We start from the raw sequence: 27502 nt of genomic DNA, 5'->3' as shown, positions 1-27502 counted from the left end.
AGTTAGCTCAGTTTATTTTCTTCTCCCTTTGAAAGCATGCACACTTCTGTTTTAATGATGTTTCTGCATTCCTTGAAGGTTTTGAATTTTCATTTTGAAATACACCTTAATTTTCAGAAGTTGTATTCCTCCATTTGTATATCAGAGTCTTGAAATCTTTTAGTCAGACTTTGCAGAGATCCATATTTTCAGAGAGATGTATTTATGTGGTGTATTTCATGTCCTTGCCTACTCATACAGCAGGTGTGAATTTCTGTTTCCATTTTGTTTAAAGGTTTTTCCCTGCCTCATTTCAAAGGCTTTATATCTCATCTCAGAGACACTCAGGTAGGTATCAGAAATTCCATGTGTTCACACCCAGTTCCTGCACTGCCTAAAGCTGTTACCTGATCACCTTTCAGATCTGTGAAGTTAGAGTAGACCATCTTCCTTTTGGCAATTCTGAGACCATCTTCTTAACTGAGTGCAGTCTTACTATAAAGCTCCACGGAAATTTTGAACAGGTGCTTGGAATTTGGTCTTTATTTCTTTTTACTGGAGAAGTTACTCATATTGTGACTGATTGTACTGGTAAGATTCTGAGTCCTAAAATGAAAAGAGTTATGCCACCAAAGAGGCATCTACAATTTTGTTGGTGTAGATTTCTTATTTATCCAATATTCTGATAAATATTCTGTAGAGAGAACAGCTGTCATTCCCTTTGTCTTGGGATCCTCCAAATAATTTGTCTCTTGGTGCATCCTTGATGATGTGCCAGTGGAGGTGCTATGCCAAAGCATCAAAGTACCTAGATTTTTTAGAAACAAAGTGAACAGTGCCACTGTATCCTGTACTTTTTTCCTACCCTCTTTTGATTATTATGTTTATCAGATGGTAGAGAGCTTTGTGTCTTGACTGCAGAAGGAGTCCTGTTAGTAGGACTTCTGTTCTGATGGGTCCTTCTTACTCCCTTTATTTGGCCATGACATCTGCTTTTAAGGTAACAGCTGTCTTAGCTTTGTGAAAGTGACAGATCTGTAGAGCACAAAACTCTTTGCCAATGCTTTTGAGTATAATGCACCGAGCGAATGGTTTTGGAACAGAACATTAGACATTTATCTCCACGCTTGCAGGTCTATGCAGTCTGATTACCCATGGGCAAGGAACTTGGACAGCACTAGGAGTAAGCATTGTTCATCCTAATGCATTCCTGTTTTTACGTTGTCCTCCAAGTACCTTTCACCATTCACATTCTGATTCTTTCCATCACTTCTCTGCTGCTTTTATTCTAAACTTCACTGACTTAATTTTATTCATACTTGTAGAGCCTGGGGAGCCATGAAGTCAGTTAAGCCAGCAGCTGCTCTGCAGTCTTCCACCTTTTCAAGACCATCATCTTGGGAGACTTAAAAATCAAATTCTGTCCCCCACTCCCGGGAAAGTTATTCCCTGTGCACTAAACTGCAAAAGTTTCATAATCCTAAAATCTTTTCAAATGTTCTTATTTTCTGTGAGACATAGCTGTCAAAGTGAACAACACAATGAATATACACAGTATATTTGAAAATCTGTTGTGATATGGGATAAAATCTTGTGCGACTTCTTGGATGCAGAAGGAAAAAGCAGAAAATAAAGATGAGTAGTATAAAATGAACACGGAGAGATTGCAGTCTGTTTCATGGTGACGTATTAATCATATATTCATGATTCTTCCAGAAGATATCATTTTGATGACTCAGACACTAAGAATGCTAAATATCTCTGTAAATTAGAATCAACGTCTTGCAAAACAAGTTTTGAATTTACTCATTACTTGCTCATTTGAAAGTTAACAAAGGCTAACTGACTTACTAATGTCAAATGTCTTTCTCTTGTTTCGTTGTATTCATTACAAATTAATATGCAACAAAACGAACCAGTTCAGTTAACATTTAAGACAGAACTTTGAACTGTTTCAGGTAGATTTGTTTCCTGATTCAGCTTATGTCAAATGTACTGTAATATTATGACCATCTAATTTCATTGACATGTTCACATGTGGTCTAGACAACCATTTTCTTCATCAAATCAGGTTGTTACACTCTTGTACTAAAAACAAACTCTGAAAGCATGCAGTATCTCTGAAATTTTATAGTTTGGCTGTTCTGGGCTGTTCTCTTTCTTAGTGCTGTACTCCATGTCGTGCTTGCATCAAGGAAGAGGGGATTATATTGAGCTGACAGCAAGACTCCTGAACTGTGCTTTAAAAACTGTGTTTTTAAAGTCATGGGTATGCTCTGATGAAATGGGAGGAGGCAAAAATGAGTGTGTTTAAATCTAGTGTGCAAAACTTCTTGTTTGAGAACCTTGATTTTTCCAAAAAGCTACGGAAGGTGCTTAAAAAAGAGGAGTTAATTTTTAGTTAGTTTATTAAATTTTGTTCCATACTTTCTGTGAAATATGTCTTGGTTAAACTTCCTGATCGCAGTAATGACTTTCCTTGTGGTAATGATCAAATAGGTATTTCCCAAAGTGAGTTGTTACTGATGCCAATTCTTAGGTTCTGCATGCAGAGCTACAATCATAAGCTTAGAATGTTGAGGAAATGTGCAGTTCTGTTTTGCTGCTGTGTCATACTTAAGAGTTTCAAAGGCAGACTGTGGTCTATGCAGTGATTATTAGGTGTTACTTAAATTGACTGACAGGTTAGGGACCAAATGAAGTATGTATTTTGGGGGAGGGAGGAAGAGATTTTCACTTGTGTTATAAGGATTTTGCTTCGATATAATTGATCATCTTGAATTGTTGAGTGATTGGTTTTTATGTTAGGGCATTATTACACTTGAGATATATCAGACCCTATAGAGGGTGTAAGCTATTCATGATAGTAATTTGAGATGCCCTCTTCAAATTGCTGTTGGTTTTGTTGTGGAGGATTAAACTACTATAATAAGAAAGTGCAATGTACCGAGATCAGTGTTGTCAGCCAGTTATACAAAGATTTTGATCTAGTCTGTTATGAGCGTGGCCTTATAGTGTTTTGTTCTTATTTTTAGGATTCTCCTTTTACAAATGCAGGATTGGGGTCTAACCTGAACCTTCTGGGTGAGATAGAATGTGATGCCAGTATAATGGATGGAAAATCGTTAAATTTTGGAGCAGTTGGAGCACTGAGTGGTACGTTAACTATGTATTATAAAGCTAACTACTGATTTAAGTACAAAGATCAATTTTGTCTTTTTTGTTACTTTTTCAGAGGGGGGAGACATTGTAAATACTACCCCGTTTAAATAAATTCTGCCTCCTTCAAGAAAGAGGGAGGCATTCCTACTCCCTGAAACACTGTTTTGTGTTAATTTGCTTTGTGTAACATACTGTTTTATTAGTTTGCTGGTAATCCTTTGATGCAGAACAATTGTGTGATATTATACAGTATTCACAATGGGACTGAGTTTGCTCAGGTGGATTTGTAGAATGATAACTTTATATTAAAATGCAACTATTAAAAAGAGTACAAGCATTTTAATAAGGCTTGATATTTGCTTATGTTCTCTGTCTCCTTGAAGAATTTACAGGTATATCATTCAGTCATAAAGCAAATTGATGTTTTGGTCTGTTAGTTAAGTTGTTCAAATTGAGGTCTTAAGGGACTGAAATTTCCTTTATAGTGTCAGAGGGCTATGCAGGGTGCCAGCCTGCAAACTGAAGCCTTTCATGTATTCTTGAGAATGGGCGCAGCTGCTCATCTGTCAAGCTGTTTGCTTGGGATGTAAAATTTCTGTACATTGTAGATTTTTTTTTTTGTTATAATTTCTCTCAAATGATCAGTTATGTTTGGATTTATTTTGTGTGATACTGTTGTAAGGTTAGATGTATTTGCATATGGGACTTACTTAACCTGAAGACTAATGTGCTTCTCTTTTTTTTTTTTTTTTTTGTCTAGTTTTAGCTTTCAGTACAAAACAAATAAAGGTATACAGTCCCAAATATGGATTGTTGAGGTTTTGTCATAAATACATTCAACAGCCTTAACTGTTACTATCGAATAGCTTTTCTGACAACACCTGACGCTTTGTTCTTTATCCTAGAATAGTTCTAAACCATGGTAGTAACTTCCTCTTGTAGATATAAATCTAAAATAAATAGTAAAATAAAGTGTTTCAAGGCATATTTATTACAAAATGTAAAACATCTTCCAACCATGGGGAAGGAGGAAATAAGGCAGTGAGAGACAGCTAAGCCTGAATCCTATAATCCCTGTTTTGGCCAGGTAGATCTAAATGAAAGCTCTTTCCATCTTGAAAAATTAACGCTCGTAAGACATCTTTGGCCTATAGAATACCACAGATTTAATTTAAGATTTCTGTGGTAGGAGGTCACTCCTAATATTTCAATGAGGAAAAAAAAAAAAGGGGGGGTGGGTTGGAGGGAGGGTGTTGATTAGAAGGCCTTGTCACCACTGATAGGACATGTGAAGGAAAACACTGATGAAACGTAACACCACAAGGTGTCTCTTAATGAATTGGCAAAGTCTTGGAAATTAAAGGAAGCTGACTTCCACTGCCAAAATGAACACTACATTGCTATGTGGAAAAATATTTTAATGTTTTGTTCCCGTTTTTTGCTAATTTTTCTTTTCAGGAATCAAGAATCCAGTTTCAGTTGCAAATAGATTGTTGTGTGAAGGGCAGAAGGGAAAACTCTCTGCTGGCAGAATTCCACCTTGGTAATTGCTTTGTTCTGCTTGACTTTACTTTGGTCTTCTCTCTACTGCATGCAATATTTGAAGGCTGTATCTTATCCCAAAAAGGCTGGTGCTGTTTTACATACCAGCGATAGTGTGCCTTTAAAAAGAAGATAAGCTTTGTTCTCTGATCTTGAAACATCTTGTGCACTTGATGAAGCTGTGGGCAGAATGAAGTATTGTGAATAGATGGTAACATCATTTTGTGATAATTTCTGCCTGTGTGATTATTTCCAGTTATGTCATGCTGAATTCTTACTTTTTTACTGCAGTATTTTGAAAAATCCCTAAATACATCAAGATTAAAATGAAATTCTACTGCCTTTGCCTCTGTCTGCCTTCAAAAAAAAGCAATGTAGTTTTTAACAAGTATATAAAAGATTCCTACTTTACTGCCTGTCTCTTTGGCTTTATTTTGTAGCTATAGTGTGGAAATGTACAGTGTTTAGTAACTTCCTCTTGTCTTAGCCAAAACGGGAAGTTATTTTAAAGGTAAATTTAATAGTATTTACAACAAAAATGAAAACAGGCGCTCCTTTATTGAGATGGGTATAATACTTGGATGGAAGAGGTAACTATTAAATGCATAACAACTTTAAATACTATTGCATCATTTTGGAAAGAATCCAGTAAATGTGTCAGAATTGATTGCTCTTAAAACCATCTTATTTTCATTAGCAGTTTAAATTGACAAGTAGATAACTCGAATGATTCATTCATATTAAATGACTCCTATCCAATTGTAGAAATTTGCTACCATTTGCCAACTAATGGACTGCAGTATTTGTTGATGTATTAAACCAGCACTTATGGACTTTAAAATATGTATATTTAGATTCACAAATTTTACTTTCCTTACTATGTTATTCTTGTTCTGTAAAATTAGCCAAATAGTCTGTATCTGGATGGTATAGTATTCCAATTTAAACAGTGAGGAAAAGCACTATTTCATTGTTCTGTCATGCTGCAAAGGAAGGTCGTAGATCAAAAAAAGCCACCCTAAAACCAAACCACCAACAAGCAGATTTTGCATTGAAAACGTTTTTGGTTTTTGTTTTTTTTTTTTTTTTAATGAAGAAAAAAAAAAAAAAAAGAGTAACTGTAGTTCGTGTGATAACTTATTTTTTTCCAAAGGAGAAGTTTACTAAGGAATCAGGATCAGAGGGCTGGAGCAACTCTCCTGTGAAGACAGCCTGAGAGAGTTGGGGTGGTTCACCCTGGAGAAGAGAAGGCACCGGGGAGACCTTATAGCCCCTTACTTAAAGGGGGCCGACAGGAAAGGTGGGGAGGGACTCTCTATCAGGGAGTGTAGTGATAGGATGAGGAGTAATGGTTTTAAACTGAAAGAGAGGAGATTTAGATTAGATATTAGGAAGAAACTCTTTACTCTGAGGGTGGTGAGACACTGGAACAGGCTGCCCAGAGAAGCTGTGGGTGCCCCATCCCTGGAGGTGTTCAAGGCCAGGTGGGATGGGACTTTGAGCAACCTGGTCTAGTGGGAGGTGTCCTTGCCCTTGGCAAGGGGGGTTGGAACTAGATGATCTTTAAGGTCCTGTCCAACTCGAATCATTCTGTAATTCTATGACTCAATGAATAGAAACTTGAATTTCAGTTGCTGTTAGTAGCTTATTTCTTTCAATGTCAGGAGAAAGCCAGGGCTTAGCTGAGTAACATTAAAGAGAGTGTCAAATGAGGGGCGGTATTTTTGTTGGTCCAGAACTAGTACTGGAGTCAGCTACAGGAGCAAGCACTTGTGATTTAGTTTTGTCTATATCATCACAGTGTTTTCTCGAATTATTGTAAGGAAGAGCACTTGGGCATTGTAACACGTTTGCTGTAACTTCACAACTTAGTTTATGCTGCTAGTATTTTAAAAATAACTGAATGGAAAAGAAACTATATCCTCTTGCTCTCAAAGGACAAGACTAAATCTTTCAAACACTGTGCAAGGTCTTGACTAAGAGATGCTTTTAAAGACAAGGGAGCTCAAACTCTCAAGGTGAGAGGTGAACTGTCTTCGGAGCCAACACATACACTGTATTGTGCAAATGTTGCAGACCTGAGTTACCTAATCCATACTTTAATTTCTTCTTCCCCATTCTGGATTTTGAGCATGTATTTTATTAAAGCAAATTAGTTACCCTGGGAACAATCTATAGTAGAAGGATACACTGGGTTGTGCTTTAGACTTGCTTTGGTAGATGCTCCTGTATGTACAGGGTATCCCAAGTTCAGAATGATAGAGCTCATTTTCATTATAGGTGATGACTGTTGACAATTTCATGCCTTGCCTTTCTGTCAGGGTTTGGCATGACGCGTTGTTGTTTTGGGACTGAAATGTATTCCTGCACAAGCTGGGAATATATATAGTCAAATAACAAGACATCAGCTGTATTTTTGGCATTCCTACTGAGTGTCAAGATTTTAGTAAATGATTTTTATTTGTAAAGATACGCAAGTTTCATCTTGTTTCTCAGGGGCAAATAGAGTATTGGGGAATCTTCCAGATACTGTTTAGCCTAAGAACATGTCTTGTTAAAGAAACATAGTGGTAAAGGTTGTTTCTATAGCATGATTTAAGCTAGCTTAATGTCTTCTGGCCAGAATGTTTGGCACATGACCACACAGGAAAATTTTAGGAACTGTGAGATTAATAAAAGTGACATTATGGAGATTCTTTTCTATAAAAGAAAACATGGAGGCAGTGAGTTTGGCCTGTTTACCCCTGTTCAGTACTCGTTCTTGTAGTGACAGTTCAAAACCAATTCAAAGAGGTACACTTCTAATTTTCAGTAGAAGAAATTCTAATGAGTGTGAATTAATTTATTCTGTGACGGTAAGCTTATTGGGAAGGAATGATCAAGTATCCTGACTGATGTATCGAATTTGCTGTAAATAACTGCAGAGTGTGTCATTCTGGATCAATATCTTGTCATCTTGTTTAAAACACAGAATCCCACTATCTGAGTTAAAATTTATGAAGTTTAAAGTAGAGAGTCCCTGAATGCATGAGTGCATTTGTTGAAACTTTTGAGGTCCTTGCGTATGTTATACAGGTCCCCTTCATATTTCATTCAGCTTGACGTTGTCAGGATTTTCTCTGCCTATGCGTGAAAGAACAGAAAAAACTGAACTTGTACATGTTACATACTATCATATAAGATATTCCTGTTCATTGTATAACTTTACAAAAGAAAGCACTATTATAATTGTGCAGTTGCATATTGGATGGATCTTTGGAAGTGGTCTTTGGTCACAGAATAATGGATTAGAAGTTTTGTAGTAATAAGTTTGAAGATTTTCTATTTCTTATGCCAAAGCCTTGACCTTCCTAGGGGAAAAGGCTTATTTACATCTGTTTACTATTAAGTGTAGACATGTAAGCATTGCGGGATGGTACAAATATGCCCAAATGTCTCCTTTCTTAAAAATCATTAGTACTACTGATACCTAAGTTCATGTCTGTATCCCTTTTTCAGTATTAATAGTAATCCCTTCTTAGGGTGGGGTTTTTTTCTACCTTTGGGTACACAGGGATTTGTAATTGCTTCACAGTTTTACAGTACTGCAGCTGATACATACACTTACATGCATTGTGTAGCTTGTAGGGCAGTGTGTAATCAAGAAAGTGCCTAGAGTGAAGGTTTGTACCACCTTTTACCTCTGTTCTTTATTTCTTCAGAACAATTTCTTCTTTGTAACAGTGATTTCGGAGTGATTGCTGCATTTTATAATAAATGTTACAAAGTGAGTTTGGTACATTCAGGGTCACCTTGCCCATCTTTAATGAACCTAACCTTCTTCTGCCACTTCTGTTTATATTGGTGTGGCCTGTCTCCATACAGTCTTTATTAAATGGTCCTGTTTGGAGCAAGTAGCACCAGGAGAACCATGTTCTTGTAGAAAATTGCCTAAAAAGACCATTTTTAGAGACCTTTACTTGCATTTTCCATTAATATGATCTAGTTTGCTTGGAACTAGTAAGTGTGTACAAGCATTGGCTTCTTGCTGGGAGGATGTTTTCATCTTCTGTGTGTTCTGAGCCTATAACAACTACAGTACTCTTTGTTTGATATATTTGCAAGAAAGGTCTTTTTATCTTGTTTGTGCAGAACCCACTTTCAGAGTAGCAGGGCACAAACTCATTCATCCTTTGTTTTTGTCGTCCCCCCCCCCCCCCCCCCCCCCCCCCCCCCCTTGGAAAATTGTATTTTGAATTAGCCTAAAGGCTTTTGAGACTTGGTGGGGTTTTGGCTGCTTTCTATAGCCCACTGGCTTTATTCCCTATTTTTCCTCTCCCCCAATAAATCAAGCTCAGTGGTAGCTGTTCAGAGGTAGTTTTGTCTTTGTCAGCATAAAGTATTTCCCTGTTCATTCTTGCCTGCTGCAGCTTTTCTACATGGCTACATGGATGATTCTCATGGCAACTAAAGCGGTTCCCTAGTGCCAAACTGCTGGTTCCCACCCTCTTGCCACCCTGTCATCTGTGGCTGGTACAATTGTGTGTGTGGCCGTGTGCTGAACCGGATCACAGAACTTGCTTTTTGGGATGGTGTAAAGACTGTCTAGTCTTGCTTAGATTACACATATTTGACTATCTGCAGGACTGATTTCATGCTGTATGTCCAGTAGGAATCTCTTACCAACTAATTCTATATCAATTTATAGGAGATACAGTATAGGTAGTACAGACAACAAAGCCTGAGAGCCTGATTTATTTATTTTATTTTTTTTTTGTAAACTGTTTATTTTAACTCTTTTGTGATCACGCTGTACTTTCAAGACATCTGAACTGAAAAGTTTGAAAGAAGTGGATGATCTCTGTGGTGTTATGGGGCCTCAGTTAGATGTCAGCAGGGAATGTCCGCTTCAACTAATCTAACCATTCTTTGGGACCAGAACTGGAAAATACTTTATGCCCATCTTATAGGAGGAAAAGGAATCTAGGAATTAAGGACACAAGTGTGAGCAAAGTAAAAGTCATCTTACTTAAGTTTTGATACATTCTGGAATGCTTTTTTTGCACTCTTCATAAGTAATAGTGACTGTTGTTGTGTTTTTATGTATTAAAAAAACAGTTGTGAAATTGCTTGTAAAATGCAGTGTTTCTGACCGATCTGTGCTATTCAAGTTATCATATATAAAGCTTCTAATATATGAGCTTGATACTTTCTCCACCTAACCTTCCTTTCTGTGTAAATTCTTCTATTGAACAGGAAGTGCTTATTCATTTCCTGAGAACGTATTGTTGATAGAAAACTTTTCTTTTAAACACCAAACCCACTTTCTTTTAGTCAATGGAGAATACTACTTAATTAGATTTGGCTACGGTTTGTGTTTTTCTCTTACGTTAATGAAAGTGACAGGTTGTTTCTTGAGCACTAGCTTACCTAATAGGAGATGCTTGAGTTCTCCCAAAGTACCCAGTAACTTATTCTACGGTATCTTGCAACATGAACAATATTTATCTGGAGCTGCACTAATGATGGTAAGAATTATGTGTTTAACAATTCAAATTCTTATCTAAATAAACTTTTTTTTTTGAGACTTTTGCAAGGAAAGACGGGACACACCTCTTATTGGTTAAGTCATAGAGAAGATAGAAAGTACCAACTCAAAATACTGCATACTGAAAGCTGCGGGTGTCAGATACAGCACTGTCAAGAAAATTTCCGACAGCATTAATGCCGGCAAATTTGCTGTATCAATAACGTTCTCAGAAATTTTAGAACTATGTGGTCCCAGGGACTTCTTTGTATCTGAGATAACTTCTTTAGCCTCATATTCTTAATTCTGGTATTTCTGTAAAACTTTTTGAAAATTCTGTATATCCTTAGTCTTTACTTCTTGTGTCCATTAGGCAGCTGTTTTATTCTTATTTCAAAAGGGGGATATGAAGTTAAGACTGTAAATAGTTGTCCTTTACTGTGTTGCTGCTGCTGGTACTGTTGTTCAGCAGCTTTCTGAAAATATATGCTTCCCAACTACCACATTCCCCTTTTCAGGGAATCAGATTAATTTATTAAGGGGAAACAGTATAGATAACAGAGGCTCTCCTGCTCCTCCCCCCAAGTTACATGTCTATGTACAATGTGTTGCTGTCATTCATTGTCACAGCAGTGCATAATGTCTCTATACTGTAAAGTGTTCAGTACTGTCTAGAAAATGACTTCTCAAATTGTTGTGGTTTTTTTGCAAATATATCAAAATTCAGTAGACTTGACTCATTTACAAATGCTTGCTAAAACTCCATGAGACAGACCTTTATCGTTCTAAATAAGACTTATTTTTAGCTTGTGTTGTACTTTGCAAAGGACTTCTTGATATTCCTGTGGCATTGGCTGACTTTACTGAAAATGCCTTACCATTTTCGCCTCATTCATCCCATGTTGTTGGTCTTCAGGATCTTCCTAAGTTGTTACAGAAAGCAAGACTCTAGACAGCTTTGTCCTGGTTAGCTGCAATGAAAAGCTGGTGCTATTTGGTAATTAATTTCAAATTTAATAGCACATGTTTTTATCCAATACTAAGCTTAATGTTGGAGCTGCATAGTCTTTTAATGAAACTACATAAGGTTGCCAAGTGTAATGATAGCTGACATTTCTATGAAATGTAGACAGCTTACAATTTTAAAATGACCAAACCAAATAGAAAAAATAATTGCAAGAAAAGGGGGATTTGTTATGTGGTTTTGTTTAAACTCCCTCTTCTGTGTCTCCTAGCTTTTTAGTTGGTGAAGGAGCTTACAGATGGGCAGTTGATCACGGGATACCAGCATGTCCTCCAGGTATCATGGCTACAAGTGAGTAAACTGGTGGTATCAGTAGGAAGAACAGGATAGAGTAACTTTAAATGGTGCCTCATGTTTTGAGGTCTTCATCACTTCACTGTTCTTAACATTCAACTAGCTTATGGTATTACGGTATATAAGGATGGTTTAAGCTTACTCATTTTCTATTAAGTAAATAGAAAAAATTATAAACTGACTTCAGCTGCATTTTAGCAACATCTAATTCAAGTGACTTTGTGATTCTAGGATTAAATCCAATGAAGGAGATTTTACTGAAACGTAGAGTCTTTAACAGCTCATTCCTGTACGTCTCCAGTTGTGATCCGTCTTGGATCCTAAAAGCACCAACTAGCCACGTATATCTAAATTCAGCAGGTGCCAGTTTGACTCTCAGATTCTACAGTAACACCCATCTCTGAGTCTTTGTCCAGAACTGCTGTGGTCTAAACGGGCTGTCAAATTCATTTGCCTTTTTTTTTTTTTTACCCTAGGTAGGCTTTGCTTCATCTAATATGGTGGAATAATGCCAGCCAGAAAATGGACTTGGATTATAATGTATGTTAGAAGTAGTCAGGTCTCTTACAAAAACTTTTTTCTTAAAATAAAAGAAGTGATTATGTTATATTGATACACCATCTATAAAATAGGCTAAAAATTAACTATGGAAAGGAGGATGTCGTTCCCCTTACCTCTCTTCTTCAGTCCCCCTCTCTTTTGCAAAGTGCTATTACTACTAGTCTGTAGTTTGCTATAGGTGAGAACAAGCCCTATGCTTCCTGTTGAAGTTATGCAGGAAAGAAATCAGAGATCATTTCCCAAAGAAGGAGGAGAACACAAAAGATTACAGAATGTTTCTTTATTTTATGGTAAACAGTACTACTGCATAAAATATATGAGTAGTTCCTAAACCAGCGATTGAAACCCAGGGCTCCCATTAAGCCTTTTATTTGGTCTAGTTCTAAATGTAGACAAACATTCAGAAATTGCAGTTCAAAGTTGCTAATACTCAGTGCTTACATGTAACTCCTAAAGAAGTGGCAGCATATTACTTGGTCATGCCAATTTTCATGCATACTCATGATACATTTCATTTTGAACAGAAAGTTTTGATTTCTAGTTCCATATGACTCAAACTTTTCCCCTATCCATCTGCTGTCCAAAACAGCATTTGTAGGACAACTTCTGGGCTCGGTTAAGCAAAACACCTTTATTTCCATGACTCTAGAAAGAGTCAAAAGAGGTTTTTTTTTTGTGTTTGGATTTTGTTGTTGTTTGTTTTTTTTCCGAGAAAGTAGTTGCTATTTATGTGTAGGAGATGCTCCAGAAGGAAGGTTTCTTGTCTAATTCTGTTTGCACGCACAAAAGCTTCCATTGTTTCTAGTACCAGTGTGTTCCTGTTGTGTCAGATGATTAGATTGTAACATTAATTGCCAGATGGTGTTTTAGTAGCTAAAATGTACCCTGGTCAGAGTAAATCTATACATTATGGCTTAAAAATTAGGATGACCACTGTTAGTTTGGTTTACCTAACCCAGAACATGAATTTACATTGGAGAAACATCAGAAGAATAATCCCATCCAATATATTTTCACAAACCTGCTCCAAAACACCAGGGTTTTCTTTTTGTCTCCTCAGTGCATTTAGCATACTTCTATTTAGCAAAACAATTTTTGTTGAAACAATTAGAACAACCAGGTCTGGGAAATTAATCCTGTTGCAGAGTCAATGCAGTCAAATACCATTTGATGTTGCAATGTCAATGAAAAAAATATTGGTATTAAAGTGGCCAACCCCCCTCCACCTCCACACCCTCCGCTTTCACCCAGGTTTATATATACTGAAACACACACATATGTGATTATCTGCTTCAGCCATTGCACAGGATGGACCTGCTGTAGGAATGAACTGATGCTGTGAAGCAGGCTGTGACTGTTAAGACTGGAGTGTAGACTATGTGAATGTCTTGCTGAAAGAATGATTTCAGATTGAGGTAATTGAAGGATCAGTGAAAATCAGTGGCAGAGACTGAGATTCAATCAGATATTCTTTGTAATACTGAGAAAATGACTTTAAACTGAATTCTTCACAGATGTTCTCTAATTCTATTGCTTGACCTTAGCATAAATGATAGCCTATGTCTAACTGGATTTACAGAAAGGATGTATTTGACTATTGCAGTTTTGTGCTTCATTTTCCTTTTCAAAAAAGATGAGATCACAGTGTATGCTGTTTAAGTGCCTAAAATGGATGCATAGGAAAACAATACTAGCTTACACTAATACTGCATTATTAGCCATTCTGAGAGGCATTTGGGGAAAGATTGCTTGAACGACTTAAAATTTGTCTTTTTTTCTAAGATTTGAGTACACTTAATTTTGCAGTATAACCATTAATGACAGGATATCTGAATTTTTTCTTTAAAAAAACAACACCACAACAGCAAGAAAGAACAAACAAAAACCTGAAAAATTGGTTCCAGAAAATGTTATGCTGATTTCCATACCAGTCCTTAGCAAAGCTAGTCTTGTAACGTGTAGACTTCTGGTCAGTGAGGCTAGACGGTAACCATTAACACCGTGTGTGACAACATGAGATTGTTACAGCTGAAAAGAAATTGGAAACTGCCTCACAGGTAACATGTAAGAAAGCCAAAATTGTGTTTTCCAGTGTTACCAGGGGAGAGAAAGTTAGATGTGCTTCAGAAAAAATTAGAGTGTTGTTTCTGAGCAACCACAGAAGATCTCATCTGAAGCAAGCTATTATATTAAATAATGTAATAAACTTAAAAAAAAAAAAAAAAAGGGGGGAGGATCTGATCAGGCTTGCTACAATTGCTATGCTAGTGTTTGCATGGAGAATTGGGGGCAAATTAACTTGAAATTACATGACTGTTGAATAGCTTTGTAAAATGAAGAACTGAAGTAATTGCCAAACATGAGGAAAATACGTTTAGTAACTTAATTACAAAAAAACCAAACCAACCCCCCCCCCCCAAACCCCTAATCCAGATCTTAGACATGTATTTGCAGTAAGTATTAGCAGGGAGATCTAGGTGCATGTGTTTTGGCTTCTCTGTACTGCACATGGAAAATATATTCTTGAAGTCACATTATTCTGTCTCCCTTTTCCCAGACCTGAGATGGCAAGAGTAATGTTACACATGCTGTAAGGCTGTGGGATTGTGTGGTTGGTTTTGCACGGATGGAGCTCTCCATATGATCAGTTACAAAGAAAGTTGCACGATCAGCTTTGTGGTCACACTCCATAATTCTCTCAGAGCTATCAAAGTAGCTAAGCACCAAGCTGAAATGATGTTTTAAACCATGTTACTTGTTGAACTACATCAAGGTTATGTCAAGGCTCACCTGCTTTGTCTTCTTCGGTTTGCCAAGTGTGCGAGGAAATGGCATTTCTGTAGAAATCTGGTGGTTTTCCAGTGTAGTGAGTGGGTGTTTTTTTAAAAACAACTGAAATGTGATCTGCCTGTATTGCCTACAGGAAAGAAAACTGAATTTATGAATTCCTGCCAATACTAGAGCCCATACTAGCTTACGCTAGAGCTTTGTTAGCCTGTGCTAGAGAGACTGCTTTGAAAGTTTGATCAAAGTGTTAAGAGTGTAATTACAGTTTAGAAATGCTAATTTATTGTACCATGCAACCTCTTATAAATGTTAAAATTCAACCTCTTATAAATGTTAAAAGTATACTTTAAATAGGCAATGTAAATTTGTGGTGCATCTTCAGCTGTCAATATCTGTGCCTACACTAGTGATAACTGAACCACTTCTATCTGAATTTTTCAGTTCAGCCTATAGTAGATGCAAAGTAGTTGATTTGGCAAACAACATGGTGTACAACAGCATCTCACAATTGCTTATGATGTTAAGTCTTCAAAGGAAAAGAGAAGGAAGGTAACTACTCATGCAGCAAGCTTGTACCTCTAACTCTGACAATGTGGACATGACCATAAGTACTTCAGTTTTATTACATAAGAACAAAAGCAGCTGCAGTGGATCCACACAGCTTGATAACTGGAATCCAACAGTAGCCACAAATGATGCTTAAGGAAGAATGTAAGAACAGAGCAGATATATACGTGCCTTTCCCTACCACCATTTGCTCTCCTTGACTACATTCCTGAGTCATGACTGGTTCCTGCATACGTGGAGGTAATTCAGTGGCATTTTCTGCCATGAAATTGTTATTTCCTCTTGAGCCCATATTAATTCTTAGCATCTGCAAAAACTTTACAACTATGGGTTGTGTGAAGAACTACCTCTTTTTCATTATTTTGAGACTTGCTGAATGAAATCTGCCGTTTTATTGTCAGGTCACTACTCAGAATCCTTCTTCAGTCAAGTCCTCTTATTGCCTGGAATAACTTACTGTCATCAGTAAAATTACATCTTGTTGTTGAATGGTCCAAGTGCTACTATAGGGTGGCTTGGCATTCCACTTGTAACAGGCCCTATATTTACTTGTACTTTGTTTTGCATTTTTTAACCAATTTTGTGTATGTGAGCAAATTCCCTTTTGTATTACGGCTGCTTGGATTCTTTAGTGAGGGAGAGCCTTTTCTAGATTAGTGTCATGCAGATTGTCATGCTTCTACTGACACCGTATGTCTTCCTGTCTAAACCTCACCACACTCCTAGTTTTCTCTTCTGCTTCACTATTGTTGCATTAAGAAGAACATTTGCCATATTGCTGGAACTGTGCTACGAGGTTCAGTCAGTGGCTCAGGGCGATGGTTTAGACCATGTTTTGTTCCTTTGTTTTTAGGGTGAGAATGAAAGAGATTTGGAGAGAAACTCAAGGGTTTGGGGGATTTGATTAGTAAGCTTGTTTAATCTGAATACACACTGGGTTTTAGGAAACTAAGAGATATCTCTCAGATAGATGCTTGTCTTTTAAGAGTCAAAATTGCTACCTGTGTTCCATAATATGCAGAATAAATGAGATCTCTTAAATATGTATTTTACACTGACAATAAAACAAACAACAAAAAAAAGGCCAGACATGATGTAAATCCTCCCTGGAATTGGACATAATATTGTAGGTTCCCTTGCAATTCTGAAATCTGAACAGTTAAGTTCAGCCACTAGAATTGCTGTAAGTTAGCCAGGAAAAAAAGTTGGGCTGAAGTACCCAGAAGATGCTTTGAATGAAAATCTTCCAGGGAGCAGGAAAGGCTGCTTGATGGAAATAAAGAGATTTCTTCCAGGAAGTAGTAAGAAATGGTATCTCCAGCAACAGTTTACCTGGAGTTCTTATTATGAAGAACAGATCTATGTAGTAGTGCTCTGAGAAAGATAGGTTATTTTTTTTTAGATGCTTTTGATGCTAAGTGCATTTTTTTTCCCGTTCTTGTGGCTGTCTCTGTCAAAGTATGGCAACATGGGAAGTAGCACTATGTCCTGGTTTGAGCAACACAGGATTAATTTCTCTTTCAGTAATTTTACTTTTCAGTAAGGTCTCTTCTAATGCTATGGAAAACTGTGTTTTTAGAAGAATTTAGTGTCTGAATTTCTGAAAATATTTACTTTATAGCCAGCTATGGTATATGGATTTCAAGGTCTCAGTGTTTTTGAGCTAGCCAGGTGCGGGGATGAGAAGGAGCAAGACCCGGGCACTTGACCTAGGCTGGCCAACAGGATTATTTCATACCGTGAACGGCACATTCAAGATCAATTAGAAGGTTTGCTGAGGAGTTTCTATGATGGCTGTGATCCTGAAAACTTCCTGCCCCAGTGCCGGAACCCTGAGCTATTCCCTTCCTCCCAAATCCGTAGCGCTCACAGTGTCCCACGTTTGCTGTCCCCTGCTGGGAGTGCATAGCTTCCTACGGATAGAATTGACTGAGTATAATCCCTTTATATTGGTATTGGCATCAATATTGGTTCTTTAATATTATTAATGTTAATTATTTAGTGTTAATCTATTAAATCTGTTTATATTTCAGCCCCCAGGTTTCCTTGTGTTTTTCCCTGATTCCCCTTCCTGGGTGGGGAAGGGTCATCGGGTGATAGAATGATCGTCTAAATGACAATAAATTGTTGTGGCTTCTTCAAACCATAACTCACTAGTAGTCGTTGGTCCCAAGACAAGCATAAGTGGTGTTAATTTGTCATTTAAAATAGCTTTGTTAAAATGAAATCTATTTTCATCTGTCTGTTTTCATTTGTGCCATTTATTTTAGCAACTGCTCAACAGAATTCTTCACTGGATCATTTTAATTCCTGTGGGTTAACTAATTTGCTAGTATATTCCTTTTTAATTCGCTTCCCTCCAATAGTTGCATTCTCTTTTAATATGCAATAGAAAGATAAAATGTAGGAAGTTCTCCGTTCTAGTTCTTTCAGTTGACTATAAGAAATGTCTGCCAGGGGGTGCTATATGATTGGTCAGAGCTCGATCTGTACTCCAAAGATTTAAAAATATTCTTTTACTTTCCTTAGTATTTTCAATTTACAGTTTGCTTTTAAACAATGATTGCTGAACAGTTGTAGGTTGCATAATGTTTTGTTGCATAATAATTTGTTATGGCTGTAATAGAAACATTGGAGTTTGTGTTTGTGTTTCCAGCTTGTTGTTCCACCACTGTAAATAGGAAGGTTTGAGTATTGTCCTGAACTTTATTTGTGATTTAGTGATGTTAGAAATTTGTATTTGTTAACTTATTTTTGAAAACTTAATTGTTCACTTAAATTTTTACCTAGCCTGAAAATATGGAAGGGAATAGATGTGGCTTATAAAAGCATGGGAATTTTAAGGCAACATGGGCTTTTTACTGAAAACTTCTTGCATTAAATTGGACAAGAAATGTTAGTGTGCTATAATAAACAGCCTGTCAGCTATAGGCTTACCTAAAGTGCACAGATCTAGAACTAACAAGTAGATATGTATGAATTTTGCCATTATTAAAAGCATTTTGTTCTGTATGTAGTGTTCAGTAGTTTCAAGGAGTCCATGAATAGGACAATTCTAAATTTCTCTCTAATAATTTTTTTCTTACCTCTGTTCTCTGGATCATTTCTAATGGGCTGTGAAAGATGACTAAGAGCTATGTCGAATGGGGAATACAGTTGTTTTTCATTTATTAAGTCGCTGTATCATTATATAATAGAACTGTCAGGATTTTTTGTTAAATTTTTACTTGTACACAATATAACAGTAAAAGGAGTTATGGGAACGATCAAACTGCTGGAGCGCCAGCAGGATTAGCAGAAGAGATGAGTAAATGATGTGGAAGTTTTATTGCAAACAAGTGGCACACAGGTGACATCTCTGAACTGACTCAGAGACCAATGCTCTGATTCTTTTTCTTCTACTGACCTGCTTACTGAAAATTATTTTCTCATCTCTTTCTGTTAAGTCGTGATAACAATGTAAAAAGCCCGTTTAAAAGCTGTGTTTATTTCCTAGCCTTGATAAGGTAGGAGATGGATCTTGTGCTAATGAATTATGCAATTAAGATCTTGTGGTCCTTTCTCATCAGGGCACCCAGTAACACGGGAACCTTTTGAAAATGGGAAAATCTATAACAGTCTTAACTTTGAGCAAGATGTGCCTGTGAGATTTTTCTTCTGCGTTTATTGATAATACATCATATTATCAAGCACATGTTCTGACACCACATCCACTAATACCAACTTCTCATGCAGGCGAGTGGTATTGAGCGGGAGCTACTTCTACCTGTTCTGTGCTCAGCCGCTGACCCTTCTCTACGGCAAAACCCTACACTTGTCTCAACTTCCACAACTCTGCCATGACCAAGTATTCCACCCAGTGTTTCCACTGTCTAGCACAGTTAGACCCAAAATGCAGTGCATTTAAGTACAGAGTACATGTGAGTAGCTCCTGTTGGTACCTTGTGGGGTTGAAGGGAGAACATGGAGGTCTGGGAAGATGTTTTCAGGTCCTTGAAGATTATTCCTTGTTAAAGAGGCACCCCATGCTGCATTGCAGGGACAGGTGATAAATACCGTAAATGTGAGATTGAAGTCCTGAGCTTTTAATAATACTCTAGTTCTGATATGCTTCTGTTGTCAGTCGTTACATGTCTTTAATCTGGATGAGGCCTGAGCATGGCACTTAAACACTAACAGAGAATCATTTTGTAAAGCTGTGGGGTTTTTTTGTTCTTTTTTTTTTTTTTCTTTCTCTCCCAGTAGCTCTGAAGTAGTTTTATTTATGTCAGTATGTACATAAATAAGAAAGCAAAACAGAACGGCTGGTTGTACTCTGTGGCTTCTGAGACAAAATTCTTTTAAGAGTGAGTTTAAGTGTATGAGCTATTACTGTGTAGGGTAGTCAGGAACTTTTATCTGAAAGCAAAGTTTGATTTTCATCTAAACTTTTAAATTCTTGAGCAAAATTAAAGGATGTTGTACTAAATAACTTTCCATAGATTCCAACAACAATACCTCTGGGCTGCGATCCAAAAATTTTTAATTTTTCAAATTAAAATTCCATCTACTCCCTCGCCTTTCTTTTTCTAGCTTCTTCCCCTCCCCAGTCAATAAGCTCTATCTGTCTTGCTTCCCTTTCTCCTTGGCCCAGGCAACATCAGGCTGATGTAGCTATATTGCATTTGTTTTAGGAAAACACGCCTGTCTTCAACACTGTGTTGTGTCCTTTTCCTCTTCTCAAGCTTGGAATATGCTGTCTTGTTGGAGAAGGTGAGAGTGATTTTTGTACTGTCATTTAGGACAAATGAAATTTCTTAGCATCCTTGCACCACAAAGTTGAGGTTGTGTTTTAGATTTAATGTGAATTATGAACTTGTGTGTAGGCAATTTCCTTCTGTGTATAGTGCTTATTTTAAAAATAATTTTTCAATGGGTTATTTTTCCATGTTATGTGTGCATCATTAACCAAGCACATTTGAATCCTGGAATTTTTTTTCTAGTTCTTAAAATGTTTTATTGAACTTAAACCAGCATAATATATTCTTTGACAAGGACCAAACTTGCAGGATGTTTTCATAAAAGTTTAATTTAATCTTTCATTTGTTTAAGCGCGAAGCTCACTTGTGTTTTCTAGTTTCTTTTGTCACTTGTAGAGCAAGACAAAGCAACCAGAGTACTAGCCAGTTTAATGGCATTTATAGTGGTTTTGTATAGATAGAACATCGTGAAGGCACGAATAAACTGAGAGCAGGCAGCCTTTCACTTGCTATTCCCTTATTTTGGGGAAACCTCCCCAAATTTAAGATTCAAGACATTTTATTTTTAACTGGTCATCTGAAGTTGGGCATAAATTATGTCAAAGGAAAAAAGGGAAATTGCTAGGTATTTTTTTGATAAACTGGTCCTTTATTTCACAATTCTTTGGTCACTTTGGAGATATTAGCTGTTTTATCCTACTAAGAGGAATTGTAATCACTGATAATAATTACTTTGCCTAAATAATGAAAGGCAATTATTCATCAGACCTTGCTAAAACAAAATCTTCAGCTTTCAGATGAAAGTTAATCCTGATAACTACTCTGAAGTTGAATGTAGCCTGAGCGTAAGAATTTCCACTCTAGGGGAAGTCTGAATAGACTTACTTTCCCTCACAGTTTGGATAGGTGTGACATTTCATGCTAAACTGAATAAAACTTGGGAGTTATTGAATTAAAACATCATGACTGGCACCTCTCTAATCTCTCTATCTAGTATAACAGTATGAGCTTTCCAATGTGACAAATATCGTAGTATCTGTCACAAATAGGAGCTGATGATTAAATATTGTAGATATTGTGATGGAGGAAGCTGGGAAAGTTTGTGTATATTACTAGGCAAACATGCTAGCTCTCAACCTAGACTGTTCTCTCTTTGTGCATTTAAGTGGTATGTTAGTTATGGTGGTATGTGATGCACAGGGGTAGGATCGTAGAGGACTGAAATAAATTAGAATATGTGAAGTTTTGACTAATATTAAAAAAATATATTTTGTTGGGTTGATCAAATATTGGAACAGAGGCCCAGAGGAGTTGTGAAATCTCCGTCCTTGAAGATATTCAAAACTTGACAAGTTCCTATGCAGCCCTTTTGAACTGGACTTGCTTTTCCCAGGAGGTTGGACTACGTGACCTCCTAAGATCCCTTCCAACCTACATCATTCTATGTTACTAGAAAACTTTCTTCATCTGTATGTCTGACATGGTCCAAGTTATACAAAAAAGTGCATGCTACAGCATCCCAGGGGGCTCTGGATATCTGATCATCCAGTAAAAGAATCCTTGATGCACTGCACCGCTTCTCACATGTATGAGATGAGCAAAGTAAGAAAAGCGAGAAAATGCATAACAGGTCTTTACCCCAACATGCAGTTGAAAGGCAGTTGGAGCACCTAGGATTTGAAAATCATTCTGACTCCTGGGGACTAAGCACAGTTGTCACTGCTTTGTAGAATAGAGTCATCCATTCTGTAAACATGGACAAGGTGGTACGTTGCTAGCCTAATTTCATACATAGTGTTTCTTATTGCCTGGTGTATATTTGTGTATACTTCTTTGTTAAGAATGACTTGTTTCCTGCCCTATATTTCCTAGCTTACTGATACCACTTTGAATTAACAATGCAGTTTAGTAGTTACTGTTAGCAATTAGGTCCTTCAAAGCAAATCTTCAGGTTTTTTTCTTGTTTTGAAAAGACAAATACAATTTTAAAACACAACGTAAACTCTGAGAATTGTTTAATTACTTAGCTAGAGACTGAGGACTTCAGTGAATGAAACATCGCCCTTAAATTTGGAGAATTTCATATGTTGTGGAAAAAATGTCAGGATAAGTAACAACCAAGGTATAGTTGGAGTGATGATGCTGAGAGGCCAGATAGCAGCACTCTGTGTAGCTGACAGGGCAGCTTGGAACTAGCCCATGTGTCCTCTAGTTTTGATGTGATCTTTGTGCATATATTTGAACTGGTGAACATGCAAATATTGCAGAAAGTTTTAGGACACCACAAGCACTAGATTCTGGAGTACAGGGAAAACTTCTTGTGTTCAGGTTTTCATGTATGGGCTCCTGTACCCTTGCTTCTCTAGATACACAGGGTTTTTTTCTGAATTGGCAGGAGGCAACGGCAGCAGTAGATACCAGGCATATATATCCCCGTGTAATACCTAATACCTACTTGTGATGAGTACCAAGGCCAGGCACCATTCTTACTCTCCCATATTGTGGTTCTGCCCATAGATAGTTGCTATATTTATTGCATTCATGCAACTTACAAGTTCCTGTTTAAAAATTCTGTTAAAAACAATGTGCTGGCTTGGTTAATTTTGGGACATTTGTGTTTAACAAATTCTTGATCTGTGTGGAGTTTTTGCTTGTATGTTCCTCCCCATTTAGTACTAGACTAAAATGATTCTTTGCCTGCTCCCCCTTATCAAGTGTTTGTTTTTTAAGTCTTGGACCTCTTTTCAAACATAGAAATGTGTTGTCCAAACTAGCTGAATTAATCAGCTCTGTATGGTAGAAAGAGTTCCTTTCTTGGTGATGGCAGATTAATATGTGTTTACAGTTTTAAGAAACTGGTATTCATTAGGTTTTTGGAGAGAAATGCCAGCTTTCTCATTACTTTTGGGTTATATACTTGAATAACTGTGGTATTTTAAGGTCCAGTTTTATGTACTTAAAAACAGGTTTAAAGGAGAGTTCACTAGGTGATTTTGGCACCTGCATGGGGAAATTTTAAAGAAGTAAAATGCTCACTGTCTATGTACTTTGTGAGAACTGTAAATGAAAGCTTTGTGTTCTGTTGGCTCTGCAATATTGATTTTATTCATAGACTGTTCTTGCAGCTGTTCCAATCTTCTGAATAATAGTGATGTAGCTAAATTCAGAATTTCATTTAAAATGACATTTTTTTAAGGCTTATAGATTAAATAGGAAACCTGTGGTTTTTAATTTCCATTGCATTTGTGACTTATCTGTGTATACCTCTGCCCTCCTAATAGCTTGATTTTTTTCATGACCAAACAAGTGACAAAAGGCATTTCCCCTCCCCTTCCTTTATTTACATTTCAAAGGGGATGTTAAGACAACATGTGGATAATATTAAATCAAAAGTAATTTAAACTAAATATGTCAATACCTGCATTTTTTTCATGAACTGAAAATTCTAAAATGGGAACATGTCACTTTGGATTCTTAAGTGTCATAATTTATTTTTTTACTTCACTTTAGAGAATGTTTCCTTTCTGAATGTGGGACTTAGATGCGGAAAATACATGTTTGTCTTTTCAAGACCTACGTGGTCTTTAGAGTGCGTTGGATTATGGAACATAAAAATATTGCTAGACTGTTGTGTGGCTTTAAATATATGGGTAAACATACAGATATGCAATTAAAGTAATAAAATAGTAACCTAATTTTATGGATATCAGAATGACCTCACATGGTATCTATTTACTTCTCGGCAGTCAAAAACAATAATTTTAACACAAGCCACTTATTCCATTCACTTCTGTGCAGTGCTGCTTCTTTGCCAAACAGAGAGATATTTAGATCAACATAGCTTCCATATGTGTTCAGCAACTTGTTTCTTCTAGATATTTTACCCATCGCTGTTGCTGAACAATAGAACTTTTTTCACATAGGAGAGGATGTAAACATCTTGTACTGAAGCTTAAATACTTGTTGGCTTTTTTAGTGATGATTTTTACATCAGTGAAAATGTGTAAGGCATGAGACCTTCAAAATATAAACTTATCAATCTGTGTTTAAATTAAGTAAATTTTATTTAGTTAAATAATTCTGAATTATTTTTATAGGGTTTAGTTTAGCAGCTTTTAAGAGGAACAAGAGGAAGCTGGAGTTGGCTGAAAAAGTGGAAACAGATCTCATTCAACTAAAGAAAAGAAGACAATCAAATGAAAAGGTCAGTTCCTGTTTAAAATTTTATTGTGCCATTCTAAGCTTCCAGCTGATTGCTAATAAATTTCATGTCATTTATACAGTGAGACTAATGTAGCATCAGAAGCCGCTTCTTGACCACCTTAATGTTTAGATGGTATAACGATAACTTACTGCAATTAAAACTTTCTGCCTTAATATTTGAAAACCAAATCCTCACTTTTTATCTTGTTTGTGCTATGAAACATATTTTGCTCATTTTGAACTGGAAATATGACAAATGTGAACACAAGCAGATAATTATTTACTGAAACATTTTCTTTAGCTTGGGATCTCTGTCACTGTTTCCCACTTTTTAATGTTTCCTGAGCGCACTGCATTATGGAGCTGGAGTGGGTGAAATTTGAAATATCAGGTAGGTAAACATGTGCATCTGTGCATGCATCTAGCATTGACCTGGCCCATATTACTTGTACTACAAAACTATTAGGATTCCCTCTGTTCCCCTCACTCTTAGTTTGAATTTAGAGCCGGTGTTACCATTTGAGAATGTCAATCACAGTATTTGTGTTTACTGTTGAATATCAAAGTACAGCTCATTACATTAAACACCTATGCTTTATTTGGGGCCTGTGGGCTTTCAGATTGGCCATTTCTCTTTGCTTTGGTAAGCTGACTGACCACACTGCCTTATGCAGTTACATATCTTGATATAAATAATGTATAAGTCCCAGAGAACTGGCAAAAAAGTTTATTCTTTGTAGTCTGTGCAAATAAATCCAATGATAAATTAGGCATTTTTCTCCTGTGTTCTTAGATAAGAAATTGTCCCTAGCAGGGTACTAATTTTTCTATTTTCAAGGAGGTAAGACCTGTAAAGAAAGTAAGGATAGAAGGGGGGGGGGGGGGAAGTTAGTTATTCGGTTTTGAACTTTACCTGTTTACAGAACTTCACATACCCCCTTGTGAAACTAAAGGTGCTAAAATGGAACTGAGGGAGGAGGGATTTCTGTACAGTATTGATGTTCATGTAATAAGGGGCAAGTCAATGCTTGAAATATATGCCAATGCATGAGCTTACCGACCTGCAATTTGAAATTTCAAGGGCTCCAGAGTCATGTGCAGCGCTTGTGGGAGACCCCCAAAGGCCAATGAGGGTAGGTAAAGGAGTTGATCAAATAAAGCTCTACTCACCGGTAAGTAATCCAGAAACAAAACATACCGGTATTGTCAACTTTATGGGAACATCCTGTCGATCGAGTGAGGATGAAAACCAAACCATGCTAACAATGTGGACCGCTTGTGTTATCCACAGAGTGTAAGATAATTGCAGCCTTACAGGAAGGTTAGTTTTTCAAAACGAAATAGAAATGAAAAACTCTACAATGTTGAATTCTAAAAAAAAAAAAAAACAAAAAAAACCCAAGAAAACAAAAACAAAACAAACAAACAAAAAACCCCAAAACAAAACAAAAAGAAAACAAAAAAACCCAAAGTAGAATAATTCTCTCTGTGCTACTAGAAAAAGTCATTTAGCACAGATGAGGCACATGATCTGTCATCCCAAAACTTGTACTGTCAAAGCTGAGCTCTCATAAAAGATTCAAAAATACTCGTTTAAAGCTATTTAAATACTTGAATAATTAAAAGTTATTCTTCTCGCCAAAGTTAAGCTTTAATTGATAAATAGTAATTTAATTTTTTTATTTGCTGTGCTACTCTGGAGCTGCAGACCTGTCCCTTTCAGCAGGACTTCATAGCTCTTTCATTGTCTAGTTTGACTTAGCAGCTTAGCTCATGTGCCTCTGTTGCCAGTACTGCACAGTTGTTATAAATTGTAGTTATTTTTTTGTCTATGAAATTTTAGACGTTTGGAGAAGAACAAGGTAGAAAGGATGTTAACAAAATTGAACTTGAATGGAAATCATAACTAAATGGCCAACGTGAAGAGATAGTATTGCAGACTAAAAAAGGCTGAAATTACTTGGAAGTTTTAGCTGCTGATAAATTTCACCAGCTAAAAATAAGCATACAGTTTTAGAAATTACTTTTCAATAAAAGTTAAATTATACCAAGCTCAAAAAGAATGAGAGGCTGTTTAAATTTAATATAGGTTGAATGGAAAAACTAGGCAGTGTGACTTACTAAAGGACTTTTATTTCCCGAGTAAATGGAATTTTCTCTTTGCTATATTTTTCATTGTTTACCTAATGTAAGATTTGTAGAGGGTTATGCAATTGCACACAGGAAGACCTGTTAATAACTTCACTGCATTTTGAAGGTGTGAAAATTGAGACTTTTTTTTAGGTTTTAGTGACTTATATATTGATTTACATAGTTAAGAAATCATTTTTGTTTGTGTGTGAATTAACTAAACATATTCATAGGGGGACTGGCTATGGTTTGTTAATTAGGCCAGATGCCATTCTGAAGTTCTCACCTCAATCACCAGTAAACTTCAGAAGTAAATGCTTGACCTCTTACTGTTAACGTGTCTTTTACCAGAGGAAGTTGTCATTGAAAATAGTGTAGTAGAGTTTGGCTAAAAGCCCTATTTTTAATTTGCCTTCTGCTATTACAAACTTTTTTTTAGAGCTATGCTGAAGTTACTTGTGAGAGGAGTTGTCCTCTCCTTGATTTAAGTGGCACTAAATTTCCAGTGCATGTGAATTTTTTTAGAGGTTAGTGTTTATAAGTTAGTGTTTATAAGTTAGTTTTTTATAGGCAAGTTATAAATAACATTATTTACTTTGAGATTTATTAAAACTGATTTGTTTTTTATCTAGTTTAACATATGTACTTAAGTATGTGTACTGAAACTTGAAGTATATGTATGGAATCAGCAGTTTCATATTCTTCAGCAACTATATTGAGGCAATAATACTGAATGTATTCAGAAAAGAAAAATATGTCTGTCTTTGTTCAACAGAAAAAAAATCCTTTTCTTTGAAGTATTTTGTGCATTATATGTTTGTCATTGATAATCTTGAATGTACCACGTGAGCTTTTAGCCAGTTCTAGCTTGAACTTTTTGGGTGACAACCGTCAATGCATAGTAATATGCACCATTCCCATTATATATGGTGAATTTTAATCACTTAACTTTTTCCTCAAATTCAAATTTTTTATGGCTGTGTAAAGGAATTGTAAGTGTAGCAGTCA

At 36.5% G+C, this 27502-nt stretch overlaps 1 protein-coding gene across 2 annotated transcripts in view; it reads left to right on the top strand.

The window, feature by feature from the left end:
• Positions 1–27502, top strand: part of TASP1 (taspase 1) — a gene marked incomplete at its 5' end in the record, with an annotated part of 85040 nt that overhangs the window by 8661 nt on the left and 48877 nt on the right. Inside the window, 4 exons of one of the 2 annotated variants that reach the window (XM_082481438.1) lie at positions 3015–3135; positions 4600–4684; positions 11425–11504; positions 24259–24365. The exons of the other annotated variant lie outside the window; for it this stretch is intronic. Coding sequence (XP_082337564.1) covers positions 3015–3135; positions 4600–4684; positions 11425–11504; positions 24259–24365 — 393 coding nt within the window. The remainder of the gene's footprint in view (positions 1–3014; positions 3136–4599; positions 4685–11424; positions 11505–24258; positions 24366–27502) is intronic. 2 annotated transcript variants of the gene reach the window in all.

The sequence above is a fragment of the Vanellus vanellus genome (genome assembly GCF_965231255.1).
Source record: "Vanellus vanellus genome assembly, chromosome: 3".
Classification (NCBI taxonomy): Eukaryota; Metazoa; Chordata; class Aves; order Charadriiformes; family Charadriidae; genus Vanellus; species Vanellus vanellus.
The sequence above is the reverse complement of the archived record's forward strand: the minus strand, read 5'-3'. Positions and strand labels throughout refer to the sequence as shown.